This window comes from Magallana gigas, chromosome 3, assembly GCF_963853765.1.
Source record: "Magallana gigas chromosome 3, xbMagGiga1.1, whole genome shotgun sequence".
NCBI classification, from domain to species: Eukaryota; Metazoa; Mollusca; class Bivalvia; order Ostreida; family Ostreidae; genus Magallana; species Magallana gigas.
Window position 1 is genome coordinate 39,233,656 of NC_088855.1, and position 26,233 is coordinate 39,259,888.

A 26,233-nucleotide genomic window follows, 5' to 3' on the forward strand; every position below is an offset into this window, starting at 1 on the left:
GTACGTGTACAGTAAATATAGATTCCGACTAGGGAATAAACCTCGAGGGGAAAGTTTTGGATAAATTGTTGACCCTTCATCTTCTTTCATAGCAACCAGTTCCAATTAAAGGAATTTGAGTATACATTCTTTGATATAAGGTTGCAAGCGTAATTAACATGTATTTGCAAAAATATCAAGAAATTTCCAACCTACCTTTTTTTGTTTGAAGAATGTATTGTTGGCACATTTCATCATATTAATTTCCTGTAACTTACACATACACACTACTGGCATTTTAGACGCATCTGGATGCATGGCCTGCAACATTTACAAGCCTCCGATTCTGGCGTGTTTTGCAACAATACAGTGCTTTTTTAGTCTGTTTTGAATTGATGTTGAAAGATGGGGTCAAGTTTATTCCAAAATATGACAAGACTGATGTGATTTAAAGCCTTTCAGGGCTGCGTTCAAGATCGTAGCTGCTACGTAGGGCTACGTAGTTGAACGGTAGGCTAACCTAGCCGCTACGTAGATATTCGTAGCTTAAATATTTTAAGCTAGGCATCAAATTCAAGATGGCCATCTTAGTTACCTCTTTGAAACAAACATGAACTCTATTTATATAGTGATATGTTGTTCATCCTTTAAGTTATAATGAAATTTAACATGCATATTCCCGCTTGAAATTAACAAATTATGTCAATGTAATTAGTCTTTAGTTGAATATTCCAACTTCAAATCTGAGACCTAGCGGCTAACCTAGCGGTCCGTTCAATAGACCTAGATATCCACGACCTAGCGGCTAGGCTATCTGCTACGATCTTGAACGCATCCCTGATAACGTTACTATCTAAATTATAGTCTATTTTTTTCACGGAAGGATCCAAATATGTGCATGTATGAGATATACATCATCTTCTAAAGTTAAGGGTTTCTTAAATTACGCACTTTTCCTCTAGAGAGACATGCAATGAAAGCAATGAAAGAATTACATTTGGGGTAAAAACTAAAAACATAGTCAGATGAATTTTTTTACGTGTCGAATTTTCTTAATAAGGACTGATGAAAACTGTATCCGCTGATTTCTTGTAATAAAGAGTTTCAATGAAATAGGAAATATATTTACACTGAAAGAAGTTATATCAGGTTGTTGTATGTTACAAACTTCTGCTACTATCGACCTCGGCTAATTATGAGTCATGAAATGACATTTTGACACAAGATATAAGAATAAGACACCAACAGCAATGATGGTGAGAGTTTTGACGAATGCAGAAATATAGAATCCTAATACGTTTAGTAATAACATAATTATAGTAGCATTATAGTACAACAAAGTTAAGCTTTTCTGTGTTTTCTTCTTTTATTGAAGCACGGACGCAACATTTGTTTCAATTCATCCTACGACAAGTTCCCCCACGGACCCAGCGACTTTAGCTGATGCCGTGGAAGCCATGACGTCAGTTTCCGGTGTGGTGGTAGGAATAGTGGTTTGTGTGGTAGATGGGGTCACGGTCTGCGGTGTTCCGACAGTGGTAGCTGTTTGCCCTTAAAGAACGGACAAGAATAAGAATACTCATACATTCCAATCTGTCTACCATGCAAACAACAATGAATACTCTTTAAAGTATCGGCAAGTATTTTCACGTACTGTACTCGCATACGTATGGGAAATTTTCGTGCACAAGGCCTAGAGGGTCCAGCTTGAGACAGGGGTAATCGTGCCAGTGACCCGAGTCGGTGTATTTCAACAGCACACAGTCCTCGTCTATGAGATGAATGTTAGTAAGGCCAGTAATGGTGTCCAAAATCAAACGCTTCTTGCCAATATGGGGTGAGGTTATCACTCCGGGTTGTCCTGCGGCCCAGTAGGTGAAAGTAGCTGGCTCTCCTACTTTTGAGCAAATTTGTATCTTTTTATATATCTGTATATGATTTTTAAAGATAGATCAGTCAATTGGTATAATATATGTTTAGTTATCAAATAGACCGAATATTGCCAAAATCGGACTCTAAAGAGCAAGGTGACTTAAATCTGTCTAAAAACTTTAAACAATTATAGATTTATTTTATGGAAAGCTTGTACTTGAATATTAATAGGCCTGCTTTTGGAAGCCTGTACTTGAATATAGGCCTGCTGGTTATTCAATAGATACCGGAGACCCATGAAAATTTCCCCTCCTGCAACTGGTCAGTCAATCCGATCCAGACTCCCTGACCATGGAATGAGAACGACCCGAGAGCGGACATAAGGAAGAGTTGTTCCTCCATGTTGTTGACCACAACTAGTGTCCCTCCCTTAGAAGCACAGTCACTCTCCGCCGCCTTCCATTCAATATGGCGGTGGACCACAAACTCGTAGCAATGGCCATTGTATGCCTTTAGATTTATGTTTCGTGAGAGATTCGGTGGACAGTTTTCGATGTTGTCGCCATCTTAAGAAAATGGAAAGAGGGTGTGCTATTTATCTACGACTTGGTCTATAATTGTAAATCGAATCAGGCACGTAGCATCGTTTTTGAAAGTGGGGGGGGGGGGGGGGGGGCAGACCCATCCAAAAAATCTTGACAAGCAAAAAAAGGGAAATTTAAAGTTCTCCAAAAATCTTCAAAATCCTAATCCGTAGAAGGGGGGGGGGGGGGGGGGTAGACTCAACTATACTTCCAAAAAAAAAAAATTCTTCCCTACCAAAATTTTTTTCCCTCCAAATCATGCAATTCCTAATCCGTGGGGGGGGGGGGGGTAACTTCAATTTGACTACTCATTTCCTAATTTTCTTACTAATTTTTTACTAACTTTCAAAAAAGTGGGGGGGGGGGGCACACTGTCGTGTATCCGCGCCGGTAGTGACATGTTTGGATAACGTGAAAATGGCGTATCCATTGCAAAAACAATGAGTGTTGTGTCCTTTTTTCTATCGACAACGGGGTAAATATTAATTAAAATATCGTAATAGTCATTCATATTTTTCTGAAGGTTTTGCAGTTGAAAAGAGTGTGCGTTATTTTCGTTCATCGTTTATAAAAACGACTTATTTGTAGAAAAATCAATCGTTAACGTGTCATTTTAACGCTAAAACCAAGAACTATTTCTAGATTACGTAGATAATATAACACATACTAAAAATCTGAAGCAGCCAAAATTAATTTAAAACATTGCATTAACCAAATAAAACCAAACCGATGTCTTTTTAATACATTAATATGTATAAAAATAGCAATAACTTCATGCACCTGCTAAAGAAGTAGTACGGTTTGGATAAATAAATTATTCCGGTTTGGATGCTAAAATATCAATTGTGCAAATGGTACGGTTTGAATAATTTAAAGTTTAAGGATTTTTAATATTTTTATATAATATTATAATGACATATTATAAAACCAAAATACTTCCACATGTTCGAAGGGAACTAAAACTGGATGACTATAAGTTTATTTCTTTAGACAAGCCTGTTTTTTTCCTCTGATAAAATGGTATATTTAGTGTATAATTGATCAGAAATTGATTATTTAACGAATAAGGATCCGAATCATTCTTTGATCGAATATCATGAGTTGATTATTTTGGTCGGGGCGTGGTCAAACACAATAAAGCTCGAAACGAAATTACACCTCACAATATCGAAAGAATGATTCCTTATTACTTATATTAATTTAATTCACAGCAATTGTACTTTTAAATATTTTAATAAGGAAACGTCATTTGAATTTATTGGACTGAATATGAACAAATTGATACTTAGCGTTATCAAATGAAAAGACATTGAAAATGTAAATATAGTTATATCAAGTTTTTTTTTACTGACATTTCAAAAGAATACTTTCTTTAATTTTAAATTATAAAGAAAATATAAGTATTTCACCTTTAACCTGAAAAGCAATATATCATATACACACCTTAACAGACAACTATCTACTACTTTTATGGCAAGCGACTTTATGATGTGTTTTTTAGTTATTCTGAAATGATATTTATAATCGTGAAGTACGTTTAACGGAGAACGTGCTTGGTAATAATATTATGAAAGTGAGCCTCGTTTACATTCAATACCAAGCCTGTACATCGCTAGACAAAGAAAGTTCTACAATTATTTCACTCCCAGTGATTATACTGATATAATACAAAGTACCATAGATGTCTGCCAAGTCATATATTTACTCTGTTGTTAGAAATAGTTGGTCCAAAAAATTCAAGTGATGACGAGACCTAAGTAAACATCGCCATTTTATATGTACATTAAATTTTATTCAATCATAATTCTCACCAGAAAATCAAAACAATAAATATGTATCTATGTATATCAAGAGGTTTTGGTGACTCATGCGGGAAATGAAGGTGGTGTCACTGCAGAAAAAGTACAAAACCCGCGTTAGTATTTAACATGAAAGTATAATGATAAAAATGTCATAGTTAAAAATTTGCCAAAGCAAAGTTGTTAGGCTGTTGCAAAACTAAGAAGTTGTTTGGGAACGTTTCAATTTTTAATTTAGAAAAATAGACAAGTATAATGTTGGATATCATAAGTTAAATATTCTGTATCAAAAGAGAATTTTTTTTTCATTTTCATGAAACCCATATCAGGATACCAATAATTAAAAATATCCACGTTATCACGGTTTGTTCTGTGCAGTGTATCGATATATTATATCGTTTCAATTTTAAAAGAAAAAAAATATTTGTATCATTAGATGATTTTACAGACTTTAAACTTTTTAAAGTTGGTATAATTCTGTATTTGACTGATCTCTTTTGATTGTTTGACGTTTTCACGTTTAAAGCCGATAACGATATAGAAGCATAACAATTGAAACTGTCTTAAACACATGTTTTTTGTGTCGGTACAGATTTTGGTAAGGCTGAATCTTTCGAAATTAATATCGATGGAATGATTATACAATAGACTTAACATATCTGTAAAGCAATCTGTATGCAATTTTTATAAGCCAATTGCACGTTATTTGGAGCGTGTGTAAAATTGAAATTCAAATTACGGTATATTAAGTTTTGTTGGCTTAAATGCACAAGTCTTTAACGTGTATGTTTATTTTTTTAAACAATGTGACTTCATATGTCTATCACATGACGATATCAGCATGCTTTTCAGTGAGGGCATGTATATCGCATAGTAGCGAAGGTATATCCCCTTCGCGAGGGGATAATTAAAGGAACTATTTACACTCACAAATTAATTACATCCAAACCGTATCAGATGCGTATCCAAACCGATCCTATTTTGAAAAACAAGGTCATCCAAACCTGTTCCGTTGTTCACAATTAATCGACATGAACTGCTTATTTACATAATTTTAACATAAAATTCGTAGAACTTTAAAGATTTTATACACTTTTAAATAGATCTGACGATCTTTTTCGTGTTAAAGTAGACAATATAAGCCTTAAATAACACGAAAACTTATCACGAAGCAAACGGAACCACCATTTTCACTTTATCCAAACACGTCACTACCGGCGCGGATACACGACAGGCCAACTCCATTATAATTCATTTTTTTATATGTAAATTTTAAAAAATTTGTTGCTGCGAGAAAAAGTGGGGGGGGGGGGCAGGCCCCCCTGCCCCCCCCCCCCCCCCCTGATGCTACGTGCCTGCGAATTGATATTAAAACCACATTGTGTCGGTACCCACGTAAAAATTATTCACCGTATTTATGCCAAAGTATAACAAAGTATAAAACGGAGATAACATTTTTTAGATAGCAGCGTATGTTACAAGAACATTAATTAATATAATAATTATCCCAACTGCGCATAACGACAATCGTAGGATTCAGTACCTATAGCAAAGTGTAATTCATTAATATTGAATGTGTTTGAAGTTATATTTGCAAAAGAATTTCAAAGAATGCAATCCCAGCACTTACAGACAAGAGAAATTAGAATCGGTGAAATCAACAGGGTCCACATTGTGCAAGGATGTGTCAAAGCCACGTACAAGATTTTCACTGTATATGATCTTATCTATTCAGTCATCGACAAAGTGTTCAAACATGGGTCATATAAGTTCGTGTACTACTTTTTCTCGTCTCTGCTATCTTCTGCAGTGGGATGGGAAACACAGAGAGAGAGAGAGAGAGAGAGAGAGAGAGAGAGAGAGAGAGAGAGAGAGAGAGAGAGAAAGAGAGAGAGAGGGGTATAATTATCTTATATATGATTTTTCTGTAAAAATGAATTTTACAGAGATAGTGAAAGTCATACTGGTCCATTTGTCTGAATATCTAACTTCTGAGATCATGCTGTTTACACATTTTTAAAAGCAGTTGCCTTTTACAAACAACGTGAATTGTAGTTGCTGTAATAGTAGCCTATCAGTTTTATCCAAATTCAATTTTTATCACTATGAAATTGAGGGGGCTAGGGCCATCACATAAGACTGAGTGTGCATTATAACATCCAGTGCTTTATCCTTGCATCAATTATCTGACTTTTCATGGCCTGGTTTTGTTATCGCACTCACCAAGCTCATTGGTCAAAAGTCTAATAGCATTTAGGAAATGAAGCCCTGAACATTTCATGCTTATAATTTTTCATAGAAAAATTTAAATAATTTCTTTCACATTTTGTGTTTTAAATATACATTAAAATACCATTACATGCACAAATGAAAGGTCATGTTTAAAAGTTGATACCAGAGCTTTACTCCATCAAAGTAACTTTGTGCAACAATAAATACCAAAAGGTGCGGTTTTCAGTGTTAGCAAACCATACCATTTCAGTCAATGTAATATGATATATGTGTACACTAGTCTAATAATTATTAATTAATGGGGAAAATAATATGTACCTGGTACATGTACATGTACAAAAAGAAATGAGCTAAAAATTGGCATTCATTTCTTGTTTTTACTTTTCATCTATATTTTACATAGTGTTTACATTGTGCATATGGATTTGAAAAAAAAATCACTTTCAATGAAAGTACCACTTGGCGGTAGACAGTCAAATGACACATCACATGGAGAAGTTGTCCAAAAGTTTCCATCTGTGTATCGCAAACATTCATCGCGTGTAATTCGTTAAGCAGTCATCTGATGCATCCAATGAATAGCAAAGGAAAATGGTATCTCTTCACCTGTCTATGTAAAAAATAATATCACAATAGCCATTCCAACACAAGAAACTGCTACATAGGGACTCAGTCTCTCTCCAATCCGTGCACATTTCCAAAATGTTCCAAGCACTCCTGTTTTGTTTTTATCCAACAGGCGTGGTGCAATTGATCTAATGTAAGCACATGTACATATTAGCAATAGAACAACAGTCAAAAGACTTTGGAAATTAAATAATGCAGACATTTTCAATGTTTTGTCCAATATTAAAAGTTGTTTGAGTCTACATTCTCAAGCACTTCCGGTTTACGTGTCGATTTTAGAGTTCATTCCCTTGTTTTATTTTTAACACTGACGGAACTATATAAAGTGACGAAATTTGCCTCGTGACTTGTAGATTATTCATCCGCATTTGGTTGAGAAAAAAAATAAAAAGAGAGTCATCTTTTTGCAAAATGATGTTATGAATCAAGCAATATATACATATTTCATAATATATTTCGTAAAAGCAATACAATAACCACTTTGCCTACTAAGAGTTATTTATGGTAATTTACTGAACTATTTTGTTTTGTGCAGTGATTCGATTGTTTATATCAGTGGTCAGCCATTTTGTTGACAGAAAGAAAGGTACCATAACCATTTACGTCTGAGTTTAATTTATCTGGATCTTCTGCAAAAATGAAGTGGGAGTATAAAGAAGAACATTCCTTTGAAAAAAGAAGGGCGGAGGGAGAAAAAATCAGAAAGAAGTACCCAGACAGAGTCCCTGTAAGGATCTTTTTTCTTTTATAAGTGGATAGGGAAATGAAATTTAATATGATAGACATGTTAATGAGTATCATTATTATTCCGATAATCAATGTCGATAGCACCAACTTGAGGTTGTTATCTGATCAAATAAACCAGTTCAATCATTTAACGTTCATACGATGAAGAAATTTTAATGCTCAAAGTCTTAAGAATCACAGTTTGGTCAACCATTTTGTGAAGACTTGGCTTATCCAGGAGCACATAATTCATTTCTTAATTTTTAATCGTATTACTAAGATTATTTCATAAAATATACAAAGTTTTTATGAAATCATACCAATATTTATTTGTTTCAACTCAATATTAACTTATAAAATGCTCTATTTTTTCTCAACAGGTCATTGTAGAAAAGGCACCAAAGGCTCGCGTTGGAGATTTGGACAAGAAGAAATATTTAGTTCCTTCAGATTTAACTGTTGGACAATTTTATTTCTTGATCAGAAAAAGAATTCACTTGAGACCAGAGGATGCTTTGTTTTTCTTCGTCAATAATGTTATTCCACCTACCAGTGCCACAATGGGATCCCTTTATCAAGTAATAATAATCTGTAATAAGTGTTAGCTGTTAAGATATAATCAAATAAAGATTGAAAAATTTTCATCAACATTTTAGAAAGTAAATTTTAGTTGTTACTTGAATTGCATTTATTGTGCACCGAAAGCATGATATATTTTTTTGGTGAAAACATCAAAGTCTTACATATTTTAAGCAAATTTCTACATTGTCACAAACTTAAAAACACAGCCATTTATTTTTATTTTGTATATAACTTTTTAGGAGCATCATGAGGAGGACTTCTTTCTGTATATTGCCTACAGTGATGAAAGTGTGTACGGTGCATAAATATCTTCTGTGATTGGATTGCGAATTGGACTATGGAACGGATCATTAAACTATGAAAACGACATGAAATATTTTGCAAAGTCTTATTTGGCATCATCTGTCGAGATAATTACAGCATGTCACTTGTTGTTTGCTTTTATTTGTACATTGTATTGAATTATTATAAAGGTAAATTTATTGTGACACCATCAGGTGAAAGATTTATCGTGATTATAGATAGCAACTTTAAGCTGATTGTTGATACAGCAAAAAAAAAAAGATAAAAAGAAAAATAAACCCAAAAATAAAATTTGAATTTTTATTTATAGTTATATAGATCCTCTGATCTAAATTTTTGAGCATTCTACTCCTAACTTTTGGGAAACAATTTTTCTATCTTTAATCTGGTGTATGTTTACATGTTCATTTATGTTGAATAATCTTTATCATGTAAATGGTTATTAATAAACTTTTTTAAAAAAATACAAAAAAGGTGTTTGTCTGACTCTCTCTTCGATTATATGCTTACCAGTTGAAATAAAAACACTACTTTAAATAGTATTTAAATCTTGCATGCAGTAGGAGACTTTACATATTAGATGAAATGTCCATGTTTTAGGGGTGTGCATATTAGTGCCAGGCTTGAAATGCAAAAATATTTAATACCTCACCTAGCATATTAGGACCTGATACACTGCTTTCATCTGTCTTTGACTGCTGCCCTGCTATTTCACCTCGAGGGTGAATATTAATGGATTATTTTGGAGAGCTCCATCAAAATCTTACTGAGCCTTCTACATGTAAATTTAAACTTGGCTTTTCCCATTCAGCTAATACCAAAAAAATATGTCTATGACCTTTGGTACTTTTCTTGATGCTGCAAGTTGCTTTTTATTTATCTTCTGCAGTCTGTTAAAATCTGACCTCTGTCTTGCTTAAATCATAGAAGTTTTTAAACTCCTGTCATCAATATGATAGTATTACATTATTGGAGATGCATGAACTGGAATTTCCAAGTTGTTTTACAAATAACAAACGCATTTTTTCCCTTCAGCTTTATTTGTTGTGTGCTTAAAAAACTTGAAAGACAAATCAGAGATTATCACAATTTGAGATTCTACATTTCAAGTGAACAAACATTCAGTAAAGTGTGTCAAATCATAACATTTAATACATGAAATTCTACTCTAGCAAGCTTTCTGTTACACAAGATTAGAATAAGCCTGTAAAACATTCTAAAGTTTTACATGTCACAAAAACAAACGATGTACATTCTTCATTCTCAATGATGTAAGAAGATACATGTATACCTTTCTTTCTCTTAATTACCAAACGAGAAGAGCATGCTCTTTATGGGACTTGCGACATTCACAAGGAAGAGAAAAAAAATCATCAATTGATTATGACACAACGAATTGACTAGATTTCACAGTAATTTAAAGACTTGTTGCATGTTTGTATGCCTAAATTAAAAAAAGTTAAGTTTCTTTAGAAAACAGTGTCTTTCTAAAATGTGATTAAATACCATATCACACAGGCAATAGTAATGAAACACAACCATTTTCTGATAAAAAGCATGTCAATTAAAAGATTTCTTACCACCATATAATCCCCCATCTATCAGTAATTAAAAGCATTGTAAAACTTCAAATGTGTTATTACATGCTTTAACTCAATACATCGAAATTTCTTCAATTAAGCACCATATAGCAAATGTATATGCAATTAAAAATCATTAAAAGCAACTACTAAATAGAAGATCTATTGGTTTTAAAAAGCAGGCATACATGTATATATTGCAAGATAAACTGCATAGAAAAACATTCATTCTTTTTAAAGCGTGTATAATTTCCCTATGCAGCATCAATTCATATGAATTGCAAAATCCAATATAATCCACATATGACACTTGTGTAGAACCATTAACATGCATAAACACCAGACTTCCAATCAGACAATGAAATATTTGGGTAAAAATTGACTAGTATCACAAGAACTTAGGCCAGGTCCCAATTTCCTTGTATCCCCTTGTCTCTTATATCAGAGCGCACAAATAAGCCTATCCGTGTATCTCCTTGTAAACCTTTAAAACAGATCCTTGTATTAATGTAAAATAAATCGCTCATATCTTAAAATTCAATATTATTGTACATGCTTATTTTGAGGAAACTTTAAAATTAGTTTCATCAAAATACTGTATAAAAATATATAGATGAACTTTGCAGAAATCTAAGAATTTTATGTTCGTTCTTAAGGATCTACAAATGAAATCATGATATATCGTGTTCCTTTGGTCGTCACGAGGCCCTCGTGGAAATGAGTGAGTCGTCCCGGGTGCATCAACATCCAGCCTTTACGTGTTGCCGTCACGCTGCAATTGTACCTTAAAAAGCGACAACCTCCTCCCTGTGGAAAAAAAGAAAAATAATTTAAAGTTACTTTTGAACCTCAAAAGACATGCACATTAATGTATATACCATATATTAAACTGGTATGTAAATTACATTTTACACAATACAGGCATTTGTAGCAATATTTCTTGAGAGGTAAAGTATAAGTAAATGAAAAATAAGTTTGTTCATAAGTTTATGAGATATGCAAGCATCTTTTATGTACATTCCATACCTAAAGAAGCTGGAATATTACAAAGCTTGCCTTCATATCTTCTACTTGCATGTAGTTACAAGTTTTTTTTTTTTTTTATAAATGATGTTTATAGATTCCAAGACATGAAAACGATGACTGCTTCCAAACATTTCTCAACCATTATTAATAACAGCGGCTTGAAACCAACACAAGATTCCAAAATTAGAAAAGTTTACCTCAAAATCTTTCATGGGTGTGTTGAGGGCGATGTTAATGGTGAAGGTGGAGGAATCATGGTGTGGGCGTAATCTGTCTTGTTCGTTTGGACGGTACCGCACAACAAAGTTCATTATCGCTCTAGGAGGCTACAAAGTCATACATGTATATGCACTCATGTATTGTAGAGTTACACATTTTTTATAGAACATCAAAATATGATATCCCAATTGTATCAAGCTAAATGTTATATAAATGTTTTGAACCTCTTTGTGAATATTTAACAATAACATGATGCTAGATAAGTTTCACTTTTTAATGATAAACTAATTAAAATCCTTCCTTTGGTCCATTTTGAAATTTCCTATATGAAAACAATATCTCGTGACTTAATTTAGGGATTAAATGAAATCATACCGGGTAATTTCAAAAACTGATTTTTAATCTTACGATTTTGCACTGAATAGAAATTATATAGATATAAATATTGTAAACCGGAGTGTAGATGTGAACATTAAGGGTCTTTTTCCAGTTTATCACTAACTTACATCACTATGGTATCCTTCAAATGCTCGCTCTTGTAGAGGAGAGACATAAACCTTTAGAAAATGTAACCAATGTTCCTCCATTCCGATTTGCCTCATATGAGTGTCTACAGTTGGAACATTTTCATAGCCTCCAGCCAGTCTGGGATCCTAGAGAAAATTTTAAAACATACAGGTACTTTCTCTATTACTACATCATTTCACATTATACATGCACATATTTTTCTTGCTACATGTATATTGGTTTGTGAATTCTTGTAGTAATTGGTTTAATCTGAACACACTTTATTGCAGTTTCAAAACAATAGGATTGGGCACAATTCAAAAAGATATGTATTGTATAATTGCCCTGGCTCTCCCTAATAGTATTTCAGAAAACCTGTAATTTACTGAAACCCTACATGTACCAGAAAGCAATGCTATGATAAATGTACAAGTACAAATCCAAACATACCTTTATTATAAAGCTTATTATAAAGAGTACCGTAAGTTCAAAAACACTGACCTCATGCCTGCCCCCTGACCACTGGTTTAGGTGTTCCATCTCCTCCACCAGACTGTCACAGAACTTTGTGCTCACAATGGGGAACCAGAACACATCAGGACAGGGCTGAAGGGCCGAGAGAAAATTAATCATTAAACATTATTCTTTTGTAAGCACTTCTAATGCTACATGTATTACGGTTCAAATGGATAGAAGCCACTTATAAAACAGCTCTAAACTGGCACTGGATTTATCTTGACATGAAGTACATGTAGTATATCTATCAAAAGTATTACAAAATAACCATTATTTATTTATGCAGTGGATAAAATCATCAACATCTGCTGGAATGGCAGTGCTTTTTTTCCTGTGATTATGCAATATACACTGTAGCTAAAAATGATGTGCATGCTCAAGCATACGTGGTTGGCTGGTATCTCTATTACTAGTACTGTTAGATTTAAAAGAAATTATGCATTACATGTACCTGAACAAGAGTCCTGTTCAATTCCAAGCTCTGGGAATAATTTTCATGAATGTACTTCAGTTTCCAATCCTTTAATCAAACATAAGATTTAACTTATACATCATCATCAAGCCAAAGAATGGAATCCAAATATGACTAAACATCTTTACATGTATAAATTAATTAACATATGCAGGTGTACTCACATAAGGGTTTTGTACAATCTGATAAAGATCATTATGAAGATGAGAGGTATCCATGTTGTCATAATCCACAAGATGGCCAAGGATTTTTCTGTTTGTGGCATACATAAATATACCCTAAAAGAAAAGCATAAGATAATTAAAATATGATTGTTGAAAACAAAGAAACTAGAAAATGTTAATGCTTTTAAAAACAATATAGAGGTGTTTTAGACTAAATTGTGCTTTAATTAAGGCGATTTTGAAAAGTTTTAACTTTTTGAATAGGTACTGAGTTGGCAAAGGAAGTTATCTCAAGATTTTCAGCTGACAACTCTCTATGTTCATAGTAGTTTGGCCCATGACCTTGTAACTCATTATTTCAAAGGGTTGTCTACTTCTTAACAGCAGCAGCGTACTAAGTTTGATTATCAGTTTACTATAAGTTCTCAAGTTAGTTAACAGTATTCCTATATCCAAGTAGTATGACCCTTGACACTTCAAAATCAATAGGGGTTAAATGCCAATGGCAAAGATCATTTTCTATCTAGCAAAGATATCATTAGGTGTGTCCAGAGCAGTTTAATGACCTTTGACCTCTGACCTCATCTGAAAAAGAGGTCATTTCCTTTTTCGAGAGAATCTTTGACAAATACTGATGATTGTCCAGCAGATATATAAACATAAAAACTGACAACACAAACCCTTTTCCTGAGACCTCCACAGAAAGCCATATCAGGTTCAACATTTTCTGCAGAATAAATGTCTCTCAGTTCTTCCATTAGAGATCCATGGATAAGGTAGGCTCCAGTGATGTATGGAACATTCCACAGTCCACTAAAAGCAGATACATGTAAGTAAGCTTTGCTATCATCACTTAACATTTGGGTACATGCTCATTAAATTGTACATGTACCGGTAACTTAGTGACTTACATTTTTTTCTTCTCCACAATATCTATGTAGTCTTCAGACCTGGCATACCATCCATCTTTGTTGACAGCTCCCCAAAAATTGGACCATAATTTGTAAGGGCGAGACAATATTGGTGCCAGAACAGTTCTGAAAGAGATAAAAAGCTAACCACATTACACATTGAATACATACCATTCATCAGTCATCACACATTTCAATGCATTGTCATATTCCTTTGATTTTTTTTATGACTAGGCCAAAAAAAGAAAATGGCTTGTTTCTATCAAACAAACACTAATTTTTCTCTTAATCTACTGTGGTTTCATTAATATTCAAGGGTATCAAATTTCATGGATAAAGTGAAAATCACAGTTTTAAGGATACGTAAATCAATGGCCAATTACCCCATCAATACAAAATGTTAATAAAAATTGCACTTCAATGAACATTTAATTTTGTGGATCAACTAAACAACGAAATCCACGAAAATTGGTATTCAACTAATATTGATGAAACCACAGTACTTGTATTTTTTAAATTCATGCATGGTTCTGTCACAAACAAAGTTAATTTTGTTTACATATATAAATGTATATCATCTAGATATGTTGTACATGTACATGTAAATGTATGCAAGTACTTAAATTAAAATTTGTATTTGGTCAAAATTTTATCCTTAACAAATGCTTCTGTTTTTACAGTTATGTATACATGTGCATGAATATCATGCAAATTATTACTTATTCAAGTTTTAATGACAAGCATTTTTCATCCTTGCCAGGGTTGAATTTGTTAAGAAATTTCAAGTTAAATGATTTTTACCTGTTTTGTTCTATTAGATCGATCAAGGTCTCGGGGTCTGTGATTTGAGCATAAACATCCACAGAAAACAAATACTGGTCGTTCTTCTGTTTACATACTTCCCTGTAAAGACAATTGTATGGGCATTTACTGTAGAAACATATATTTTCGTTGGGTCAAAATTTCGTTGTTTTTAAACCAAACAAGATTTCGTTGGCATTTAATTTCGTCATATCGTAATCTTGTTGTATTCATTAATACCAGGGTTAAAAATTCGTCATGGAGTTAATTTCGTTGATTTATATTGCCAACGAAAATAACGAAATTAAATCCTCAACGAATATTTCTGCTTCTACAGTAATTAACTAAAAGTTTTTGTAACATGGAGTTTTTAAAAATACATGAAAAAGATTACAGAAATAAATGCAGATAAATGTAGTTGTAACAAGTTACAAATTCTTACACTGCCCAGTTCCTGGCAGCAGCTTCATAAATTCCATCAGATGGCATCAAGATGGTTGCAGACCTATACATGTCATTGTATTTCTCAAGGAAAGACGCAATATCCTTGTTGTGGAATTCCACCTGATCAATTAAATAAAGATTTGCTTTAAAAAAAAAAAGGTTTACTTAACATAGAAGAACTTAGCACTCAGAATGTAAATATGTACAATTCATAGTCTTACTCTAGCTTACAAAATTTAATACAAGATTATACTTTATCAACAACTTACCTTATTGTGAATGAATAGGTCTATTCGAGATTTTGGATATTTCAGGTTAGCTATTCTCTCCAAGAAGTCCTCTGCAAATGGTGTCGGCTGCTCAAAGAACAGTGAAACTAAGACTGTAGGGAATTCATCATCCTGCAACAAACAAAAAGAAAAGTCATGATTGTATATCTTAACAGTGTTATTTTGACTGTTCTGTACAACTGTATATATGAAAAAGGTTTTTTGTTTTTTTTCATTTGACCAAAATTCATGATATTAAATAAATACTTCAATCTACCGCACATATAGTTCATGTATAAATTTATCTGTGTTGTTTCAATTTTATTTCTTAATATGTACATTGATTGTTAAGGAACACACATATGTAAAAAATTCAAATGCAAATAAATATCATATAACAGGTATTTTCTGCTATTTGTTTTTTCTGCATTTTGCCAGTACATGTATCTGCATTTAATTCTTACCTTCAACTCCCTAATAGATATTGTCTCTTCCTTGCAAGCCTGACAGCCATTTTGAGTTGTCCATCCATCTGCTAGGTAGTTGGCAAATCTGTTGAATTCAGGCTGAAAAAGAATCGTCAAGTTTCATTATGTATATTCTGAATACGTACATGTATGTGTACCTACATGTAGAACTAATATTACAGTAGTTTAAGTCCCAAGTCCATAATCAATGACTTACCTTGATGGGTCCATTTCCATGTACCACAACTGGAGTAGTTCCAGTTATGACATTGTATGCATAGCTGTGGTCACTTTTGAACTTAATTGTGACATCACCTGTTCATTGGAAAACACTTTTTATTTTTAAGGGAATTTATTTTTAAATCAATGTTAAAAAATCAGGGGTATTAAAGATTAATTAAGAGAAAATTTACTATTTGTTTACCTTGAGCCCCATGCATATTTTGGAAAAGCTCCGATTTAACGTCAAGTTTTATGTTCCATTTTTTCTGAAATTTTAAAATGGAGACATTTTTTCTATCCAAAATCAAAAGCAAATTGCGTTGACATGTAAGAATTAACTGTAAACCCATGTTAATTAAATACATGTATGATGTAATACAAAACTGTACCATACTTTTCTGAAGTGCTTCATAAGAATTTAAGGTATCTCACTCCTCATGTTTTGATTTCATTGCGCAGATGATCATTATATTTAAAATGAATATGATTTTATTTATTTAATCATCACAGATAGATTATTATTTCATAATTACACAACATTCATAAAGAAAATCCATTTGAATTCAAGAAACAAACAAGTTTTTTGGGGAACTATTTTTTTGTGCGGAAGGTTTTTTAGACGAAAATGACAGAAACAAGCAATTTTATGAATTTTCAATATACTTTTCTTTTTATTATACTTTAAGGTAGTCCTATACTTGGCACTAAATGGGCTCAATCATTAAAAGCTTAGCTTTAAATGATAAATATACATTCTAGCAATACATATACAAAAGAAAATATGTATGTTTACATGCTAGTTTGTTTGTTATCACCTCTCAGACGGGTGTACCCCCTTGCAAAAATTATTGACAATTATGAAATTTGCCAGACGTCCGTTTTTCCTAAAAATAATTACCAATTTTGGGAAAATTAGAACTGAACATACAAAATAGAGTATAAATATTTATTTAAGATATATCTCATCAATAATTTTGAGCAAATTTTTTTAAGTAAGTACGCTTTATGGACCTGATGTATCAAAATAGAATACAAAAAATGCAATGCTAGTATCGCGTTTGGTAATTTTTTTACTATTTTATGGACTCAAACTTAAATTCATGGTGTTTATTCTATAGATTGACATCTTAGAAAAAAGATTTGGTAAAATAAATTATATGTTGACGGATTACTTTTCACGTTATAAGCTCTAAACCAAGTAGACCCTGACGAAAAAAATCCGTAAAAATCACATTTTGCTACAGTTTTCTGTCTAGATCTGTCAACAATGTTAGATATCATTTAAACATTAATTAATTGACGATTGATTAAATTCGAAATAGCTTCTGTCTCTAAATTTAAACCGGTTTTAGTAAAAGAAAAAGAAAAATTCGGGGTGGGGGGGGGGGGGTGGGGCTCAAAACAAAGACGATATAAGCATACCTAAGATCCTGGTTACCGGTAATCAGAAACTTTGTTTTTCATTTTACTTTAACAGAATCGAGTTTCTCAACATTAATCATTTCTATCTCTCATAGAATACATATATTACCATTCTAATTGCTTATTATTGCCATTGTTTACAACAGCGATGTAGAGCAAAATCAATACCGGGTATAAAAAACGCTTTGTAAAAGTCGAACCAGTATTGTAAAATCCGTATAATGACGTAGTGCGATACTCGGACTACTTTAATCATTATTCACATTTTAACATTTGATAGGTTTGTAACATATTTTATAGGTTCTGTGTGACATGTACAAAATCAAATCTTGAGAATGTGATAGCCGTTTAGCATAAAATCATGCATATATATAGAACATGTCTGAATTTTTTTAAGCCAAATTTTGCGAGAATTTTACCTTTGAAGCCCTATATCTAAAATTTGACATCACTGACCCCCATGTTATATTATGTCAAAATGATACTGAATACATATTTAGGCAAACTGGATTAATCTTATAAAATTCTTGATATTCAAAAAGTTTTTATTTCAAATCCAATTGTAACTATTAAAGAAATTGTCTATTTTAAGTGCAAAAAGGTCACAAAAAAATTTATGCAGCTTTGTACAATTTTTTTTCGTAATCCCTCTATTAAGTGTGACCATTGTGCATAATTAAAAACAATATTTGAAGAAATAAGTTTGCTTAATCAAAAATACTGACAACAAATCCTAATCAGGATGAAATTGCATTTTATGTGCAAAAAGGTCAAATTAAATGGGCCATAACTCAGAGGGATGGATACTGATCCCCCATTATCTTTGTATTTTTAAAGTTTGTTTTGTCTACAGATTTCAATGATATACTTCTCAAGAAAATCTTTATACAACAACATTGAGGAGTGGGATACCTTAAGCATATAGATAACATAAACCATATGTATACACCAATTCATGCATAGAAATATTTACAAAAATCTCCGCATATAAGAACTGTTCAAATTTTTATTGTTATTAATTTTGCATGTGTATGTCCTTTTTATAGATGCACATTCAATGATGGCATTCACACACTAGTAAGTACACAAAGGATGTGGTCACTTATGGCCAGACATCGACTCACCCTGAGTGTCTCATCCAGAAAGATGTTTGTGAAATAGAGCTGGTCGTCATCAGTATCCTTAATGCTGCGATGTGTGATTATCTCATACAGGTCTTTTGCATAACCAACGTAACCTGCATACACAAGTTATGCAATATGTACTCAATCAAAACATGTACAATCATTTACTCTCTAGGAATATAAAATCAATACCCAAAAATATTTAAGTACAAAATACAGCTAATTATGAAAAAATAAAAGTGACACATCATTTTCATAAATAATCGATAATTCATTGTAATATGAACTTCGATTTTCTAGAATTGGCCATCATAATGAGGAACTGTATTTTTTTCTAACTATAAACTGTGTTTCATCATCATCAGCTCTACACTGCCTGTATATACTTTCCAGTGCAGTACGATGTATCTTTTTACCTCCTGAATTAAGGAAACGTTTCTCTTTAGATTTGACTTCAGGATATGAGGCCTGAAAAATAAATTGTATCATAATAATAACATGTACTTTGAGAGAGAGCAGCATACATATTTTTCTTATACGAATTCATGTTTTTAAAAAATTTACAACATGAAAACTTGATAAGTGTCTCGCGCCATGTACTAGCTGATAGGTATGAACTCTAGTAAGATTATCAAGAATTAAATCTGTCAAAGATTCCACATCATTAATTTTATAAAGCGATTTTAATGGACTTGAAGCACCTTATTCTCATCTCCTATATATATCGGCATTTGATAAAATCAATTCAGGTATGTTAAGGGTTTATTTTTTAATATGTTTTTTTTTTTTTAAGATCATGCAGATTTTCATGAAACCTACAGCCAATGATGGATCAGGCCAGCAAAATCCCTCAGCAGAAAATACAACCCTTGCATTGAACTTCTTAAACTTCTCTAGAATGTCCTGCTTGCCAGCAGTAAGGACAACATCATAGCTACAAAATATAGAAATTCTATTCACACCTGTTGTAGCAGTGTGGGCTTAATGCTGTTGTTAAACTAATGCAGCATTATAAACATATCTAGGAAACTAATGCTTTGTTTCAGCATGAATGCTTATCAGAAGGGATTAAGACACATAGAGATACATAAGATATACATGCGTGTAATTCCTTGTAATAAAAAATTGTAACTTAGTTCTCAATATTTTTACATTTACATGTAAATGCAAATAGTATTGTACTGTAATATTCCAAAAACAATTTTATCTTAATCTATCATTACACATGATTAACTTTGTTCTGCCCTATGAAACTTGTAAAAATGCATATCAGCAATTAATTAATTTAGATCATGTAGATGGAGACATTCAAAGCAAATAGGATTGGAAGGAAAAAAATAAAGATAGAGGTTCATATGTATCAACCAACTCTGCTTCAAATAAAACTGCAAGTACCTGTCTGTGAACATGAGAATGAGGTTTTCTTGGTCCTTGTATTTCTCCAGCTCTTTTTTAAGGATGTTGACTTTGTGACCCCCGCCAGCAGAATTGGCTACATCCCCTCCCTTCCAATCCATGCCAATTCCAAAGACCTACAGAAAAAAAAAAATCTATATACATTAATTTATCTTGTAAAATAGTGAAAAATATCCTCTTGTCCTCATACTACTTATTAAATAAAAAATGTCAAAATCTGTCATTTGTCACTTATTTTTTTAGCAAATTCCTTGATATTGACTCAGACTCAGACATAAGATATAAGCACAGCATGATGTTAAAAATCGTAATTTCTGATTCAAGTGTCCAAAAAAATGTTATTGTATAACGAAGAAAAAATTCTTGAACCCTTTTACTGTTGCAGCATAACTTAAGCATAACTGCAGCATAACATAACAAGGACATAATGACAATTTTTATTGAATTAAATGTATGTTGGTTTTCCTTTTGTTAAAGCGCTAAGCATAGCTGCAGCGCTTTTTTGTCGCCAGATTTCTAAATGTACTTCCACTTTCGTTTTCGCGTTTCCTATATACCGCCACCTACTGGCGGATGCTGGAGAAGTCGTATCATGGAGAAGTCGTACTCTGGAAATATCATAGCTATGCAGTAGGGAGAACTTAATTATCTTCAAGTTATCCTGCATGCAGATGCATTTGTTCTACCAGTATTAAATTAACAAAAACAAATGACCTCGATTTCCAAAAATTGCTAAAATTTTAAAATCAAGCATTTTTAAACATGCTTTAAGGCAGATTGTTATATTGTAAATTGGAAATTTTGACTTTACAGTCAAATGGATAAATCATTCTATGCCTCAAAATAAAGATACACTTACATTTATTGCGAAATGCTTTTATCATGTTTATTATGATTTTTTAAAAAGTCATCAGCGTTTTGTTTTCACTGTAACACGACAACATGCATTAATCATTAAAAAAATTTGCATTCTATAACTGAGACATATCCAAATTCTACATCATTTCAGAATTCTGAGTAAGTGCATTTTTCTCAATAACTAACAATATGATTCTTTACATGTATTTTCATATCAATCGATATATTTTTAACACTTTCTTCCCGACTTAGCGCTTCTCAGTACTTTCAGTACTTTGATTTAATGTACCTCTGCATCCAAGTCATACTTGTTGGTTGATCTGAGGTATCTTCTTAGTCCATCAGTAACATCTGTCCCTATTGTAATCAGCTTCAACTCTGAAAAAATTTTGCATTTCATAATTTATATTCAAATTCATTTCAATTCAAGATGAATTGTTTTAGATGGGATCCCACTAAGTTTATATGCATTGCTGACTAATTCAAACTTTATAGGATAAACAGTTCTGTGCAATGTGTTTATTTTCCAATTAGCCATGCAGCAACGCTTTCAAGTTTTCACCATTATTGTTGGTGAATGCCAATGTCATTTATGTATTAATCTCTGTATACAAGAAGGAATAAGTAAGAGTAGATCATCGACAAAATCAACTGTTACCCTTTAAAAATCAAAGTACTGAAGTACTGACGGGAGTTGATTTTATCGATTATCATTTATTTTAAAATCAACTTACCTTGCATGGCAATTAGTTTCTAGTCTGTATTTGAATTACGCACTTTTTTATTATATGAATTTAAGACTTTTACATGCAGGGTTGGCAAAAAAGCGCGAAATACTCATATTTCCCAGGACGGTGGGAAATATTGGTAATTCCCGGGAATTACTGGTATTTCCCGGGAAATACTGGGAAATAAAGTACAACTACATATTAAAGTACTTCATACTCAGTCTAAATCAAATCTGTAAGGATGTAGACAATAGTACACTTTGTCAGCAATGACATTTTATAATTGTCTTTGATTTTAACAAGTTTTAAATGGCCAGTAATGCGTTGGTTATCTTCTCACATGAATACTCCAAACATGGTTCATTCATACACCATTGTTATTTGTTTTTAAGGTACGTAAGTCAGGTACATGTATAGGTGTATCTATAAGTTGTCAATAACATGATATCAAAAGTTCTGTTTTCTAGTTATTTGATGTATGTGAAAATGGGCCAAGAAAATTATGAAAATTAAAGTGTGACTGTGTCACTACCTCAGTATGCAACACACCTAAGAAGAAGCCAATTAACCACACTCATAGTATATATCTCCCCAAAACAGGAGCACATAAACTGTCAGGAGTCAATTATTCATTAAAACAACATGTATGATTATTTAATTGTTACTTGTAATACCTACAGTAATTATAACAGTTTATTTTGTGCTTTGAATTATAAATCTGTAAAACACAAAACTTGGGGTTCAAAAAGCTGGACTAAAATTTGTTCACTAGCAGCTATAGAAGTCTTTGGGAATAGGTGATCTGGTGAATTTAAGATTCATAAACTGACAGTGAAATGGCAATTGAAAGTATGCTAAATTATGTTTTGATGCTTATTGTTAATATAGCATTGAATCATGATTTTTTGAAGTATACACTCTCATAACTGCCGCTGTGTGTGCATACAAATTGAGTAACGCGCGTTAGCGCGTTATGAAAATTTGTATGCACACACAGCGGCAGTTATGAGAGTGTATACTTCAAAAAATCATGATTTAATGCTTATATTTACATTTTTTCAACTTCTTGCCTTGTCTGCAAATGTGATTCATGCCTTAAAATTCCTATCTTATTCTAAGGGTAAGTTAATATTAATGGAAGAGCCACAGTAACAGCCACAAGCGTGAACTTTGATTTTCGCTTGTGACGTTGCAGTTTGCAGCGTTCAGCGTTTATGACGTCATAATAAAACTCGTCAATTTGACCTTTGACTACTTGTTGCATTTAGAGGCATTTGAAGATCACAGAATTTAATGGAAAAACACAGTAGAATGTAAATATTATCTTATATCCTAAACATACGTTTTACTTTGAACAAATTAAAGAAATTAAGATTAAAAATTTGTATTTCCCAGTATTTCCCAGTTTAGTGAAAATTAGTAGTATTTACCGGGACGGGAAATACCGGTATTTACCACCGGTAATTCCCAGCACTGGTATTTCCCAGCCAACCCTGAATACATGAGACTATAAAAATATCTTAGTTGTTCGTATTATATAAAATCTGACTATTTTCAAAGTGTTTATTGATAAGTTTCCTTGAAAAACAATGCTTCAGCATACATCACTTTAAATTTTTCTATTATTTTCAAGAACTAAGTCTTGTCAGCGGTGATGATTTGTGCTTAGGTCCAAACACTGTTTCACTTTCGGTTTGCCAGAGCAACTGCATAAGAGAGTTGATTAAAATCAACTCCCAAAAATGATATTTATGATCAACAATACTACTACAATAACATGTGCATTGCCAATCAATTTTATATATACATATAATATAGCTAGAACCTTTCTTTTATAGCATCCATTAAATATGCTTAAAAATCGGACCAAACAGCTTTATTAAGATTTTCATGAATGCATTAAAATCACTATCTCAAAAGTACACAAAAGTGTAAAAAATACAAATAATAATTAAATCATAATTTGTTGTAAAGCACAGACCAAAACTTACAATATTATAGTAAATCATTCTATTATTTGCAGCTCATGGTTTTAACATGTTTAATGTAATTATCAATTCAAAATAATGTTATCCCGTAATTACCTACAATAACATTTCAAAAAATAAAGACAGCATCCTGAAATTAGAATCTGACAGCTTAATTGGCAGCAAAAGAAAGTGGTAAAACAATTTTTTTTAACAATTAAAGACTTTAAAATCATCCGCTTTATTTTAAATGTAAATCAGAGACCAATCTATTATAATATAAATATATAATATTAATATTATATATTCTATATCATATTCGATCAATGTTATATTTTAATATAATATTAAAGTACTAAGCTTTTATAATGCTCGCTTTTAGCATTAGTCTCTAAACATGCTAAAAGTTTGATCTTGAAACATTGCACTAATACATATACTATAAATCTGATGCTTTTATAATTTACAAGAACTGAAACTTAATCACTTTCTCTTTAGTTAATTGATGTAGGGCTACATAACCTCCATCAGCTGTCATTACAATATTAGTATAGTCAAATGTGTACATTAGTTACAAATAATTTATATGTTATAGAATTGGCTTGATCCATGTCACGTACACCATTCTACGTTATACAAACACTCACCGTTATCTTCCAGAGAAGCCACGGAATATATACCACAAGTAAAGATAAGAACATCGATAAAGAAATTATAACGCTTCAACATATCCATTTTGAAAATTTGTACAGTTCCTGTGAAAGACAGTCTCCTCAATTCATTGCTCGTTCACCCGGCTCTCTAGAAACGATGATGTGGCAACCAGATTTTCTTGGTTCTCTACAGAAGTGTAATCCGATACCACCGCCGAATATTCCAGCTTCAACTTTGACCCACATGTGCTTTTGTTTGGAATCCGCAATGTTCTTCGGGTTTACTCTCGAGTTTATGGCACATACAGAGTTCCGAATGGAAAGGACTTCTATAAAAATCAGATAACCATTGTGTAGATAACCATCCGGAAATGTGTAAGAGCCAGAAGAATGTGCATACATGCGACGCGGAATACTGCTTATATTGTTTCTCGTCGTCGAAAGAAATTATTCATGCATAATTTATTTACCACACATGGTGAGCTACTTAAAAACCCATTACTGGCATTAGAAAACCAGACTCCACCTCCTCCACACTATAGAACTTAAATAAATATCTACAAGTACAGTACAACAGGTTATATCAGAGACATAATCTGATAAATACCAGTATTTGAGTCTCTGGTTATGCATAGAATTTTTGTTCTGAACATTTTCATTTACTATAAGTGTTATACTTTAATAATTGCTTTAACACTTTTTCAATTGATATATCTTTCCTTTGTAATTGTAATAATTGATCCACACTTTGTCTGCTCTGGGCTCTAAATTAGAGATAAATGTTATGTTTTGTTGTATTTTACAGCATGTTGATATGATAAATGATATCAAAATAGAGGCTTGAACAAAATTTTAAGGTTTTATCTATGTTCGACGAAACTTACGCACACTACCTGACGTCTTGTACTTTTAGAAAGTATTTCTTTGAGAATGCATGGTTTATGATATTGAAATTAGGACAATTTGGATATCATTTAAACTATAAAATGCTTCCTTTTGTGATTCATGCGGGATATGAAGGTGGCGAAATTGCAGAAAAAATACATGTGATTGATTTCTGTCTGGCTGATTCTATAGAGCTATGAATTAACTATAAGTTTTCGTAAGAAATAGAGGAAATAAAACTTGGTAGATGTAAATATTACTGTATAAACCAAAAACCAGAGGCTGATCCAGCGATAAAAAAGGGGGGTCCAACGAAAACGAATGAAAAAGAATTCGTATGAAATTCAGTATTCGTAAAAAAGGAATCTTCCTGCGTAGAATTTAACACATTTATCTCATCACTAAATCTATTTCAACATCAGAGTGCATTGGATTAAGCAGGCACGTAGCATCGTTTTTGAAAGTGGGGGGGGGGGGTGGGGGCAGACTCATCCAAAAAATCTTGACAAGCCAAAAAAAAAAAGAAAAGGATTTTTTAAATTTTTCAAGATCTTCAAATTCCTAATCCTAATCTTACATACTCCCAAAAAAGTGTGAGTGTGTGTTCAATTTTTTATATGTAAATTTAAGAAAATTAGTTTTTCCGAGAAAAAGTGCCCTCACCCGATGCTACGACATTTTATATTATTTTAAAGAGGATTTTATCGACGGCAACATGTAACTCACTTCATATAGCCGAGTGGAGAACGTTTCTAGCTTGTGATCCGTTCATCCCGACTATGAATTTAATCCCGCAGGGGCTTTTGTTGTTACCACTATTGAATTAAATTTTTTAGACATTTCATCCCCAAACAGCAAATTTTTTCTCTTATTTGACA

The 26,233-nt window shown here is 32.5% G+C and overlaps 3 protein-coding genes across 3 annotated transcripts; 1 reads left to right on the top strand and 2 right to left on the bottom strand.

Moving 5' to 3' along the window:
* Nucleotides 1-1,333: 1,333 nt before the first annotated feature.
* On the bottom strand, nt 1,334-6,023 carry LOC105335544 (C-type lectin domain family 4 member E). The gene is made up of 4 exons (XM_011439493.4): nt 5,865-6,023; nt 2,139-2,417; nt 1,634-1,873; nt 1,334-1,530 (listed from the first exon to the last, which is right to left on the bottom strand). The coding sequence occupies exons 1-4, from the start codon at nt 5,905-5,907 to the stop codon at nt 1,379-1,381; spliced, it is 714 nt and encodes a 237-aa protein (XP_011437795.2). The 5' UTR covers nt 5,908-6,023; the 3' UTR covers nt 1,334-1,378.
* Nucleotides 6,024-7,634: 1,611 nt separating this feature from the next.
* LOC105335545 (gamma-aminobutyric acid receptor-associated protein) lies at nt 7,635-9,021 on the top strand. The gene is made up of 3 exons (XM_034481529.2): nt 7,635-7,820; nt 8,200-8,397; nt 8,641-9,021. Exons 1-3 carry the CDS (start codon nt 7,731-7,733, stop codon nt 8,704-8,706), a joined length of 354 nt encoding a protein of 117 aa, XP_034337420.1. The 5' UTR covers nt 7,635-7,730; the 3' UTR covers nt 8,707-9,021.
* Nucleotides 9,022-10,792: 1,771 nt separating this feature from the next.
* Nucleotides 10,793-24,700, bottom strand: LOC105335547 (multifunctional procollagen lysine hydroxylase and glycosyltransferase LH3). The gene is made up of 20 exons (XM_011439496.4): nt 24,465-24,700; nt 21,412-21,500; nt 20,244-20,380; nt 19,668-19,782; nt 19,265-19,316; nt 18,849-18,961; nt 16,505-16,568; nt 16,298-16,395; nt 16,078-16,179; nt 15,614-15,745; nt 15,343-15,464; nt 14,901-15,002; nt 14,100-14,225; nt 13,869-14,001; nt 13,189-13,302; nt 13,004-13,072; nt 12,538-12,642; nt 12,036-12,182; nt 11,508-11,636; nt 10,793-11,091 (listed from the first exon to the last, which is right to left on the bottom strand). Exons 1-20 carry the CDS (start codon nt 24,550-24,552, stop codon nt 10,936-10,938), a joined length of 2,193 nt encoding a protein of 730 aa, XP_011437798.3. The 5' UTR covers nt 24,553-24,700; the 3' UTR covers nt 10,793-10,935.
* Nucleotides 24,701-26,233: the final 1,533 nt, after the last annotated feature.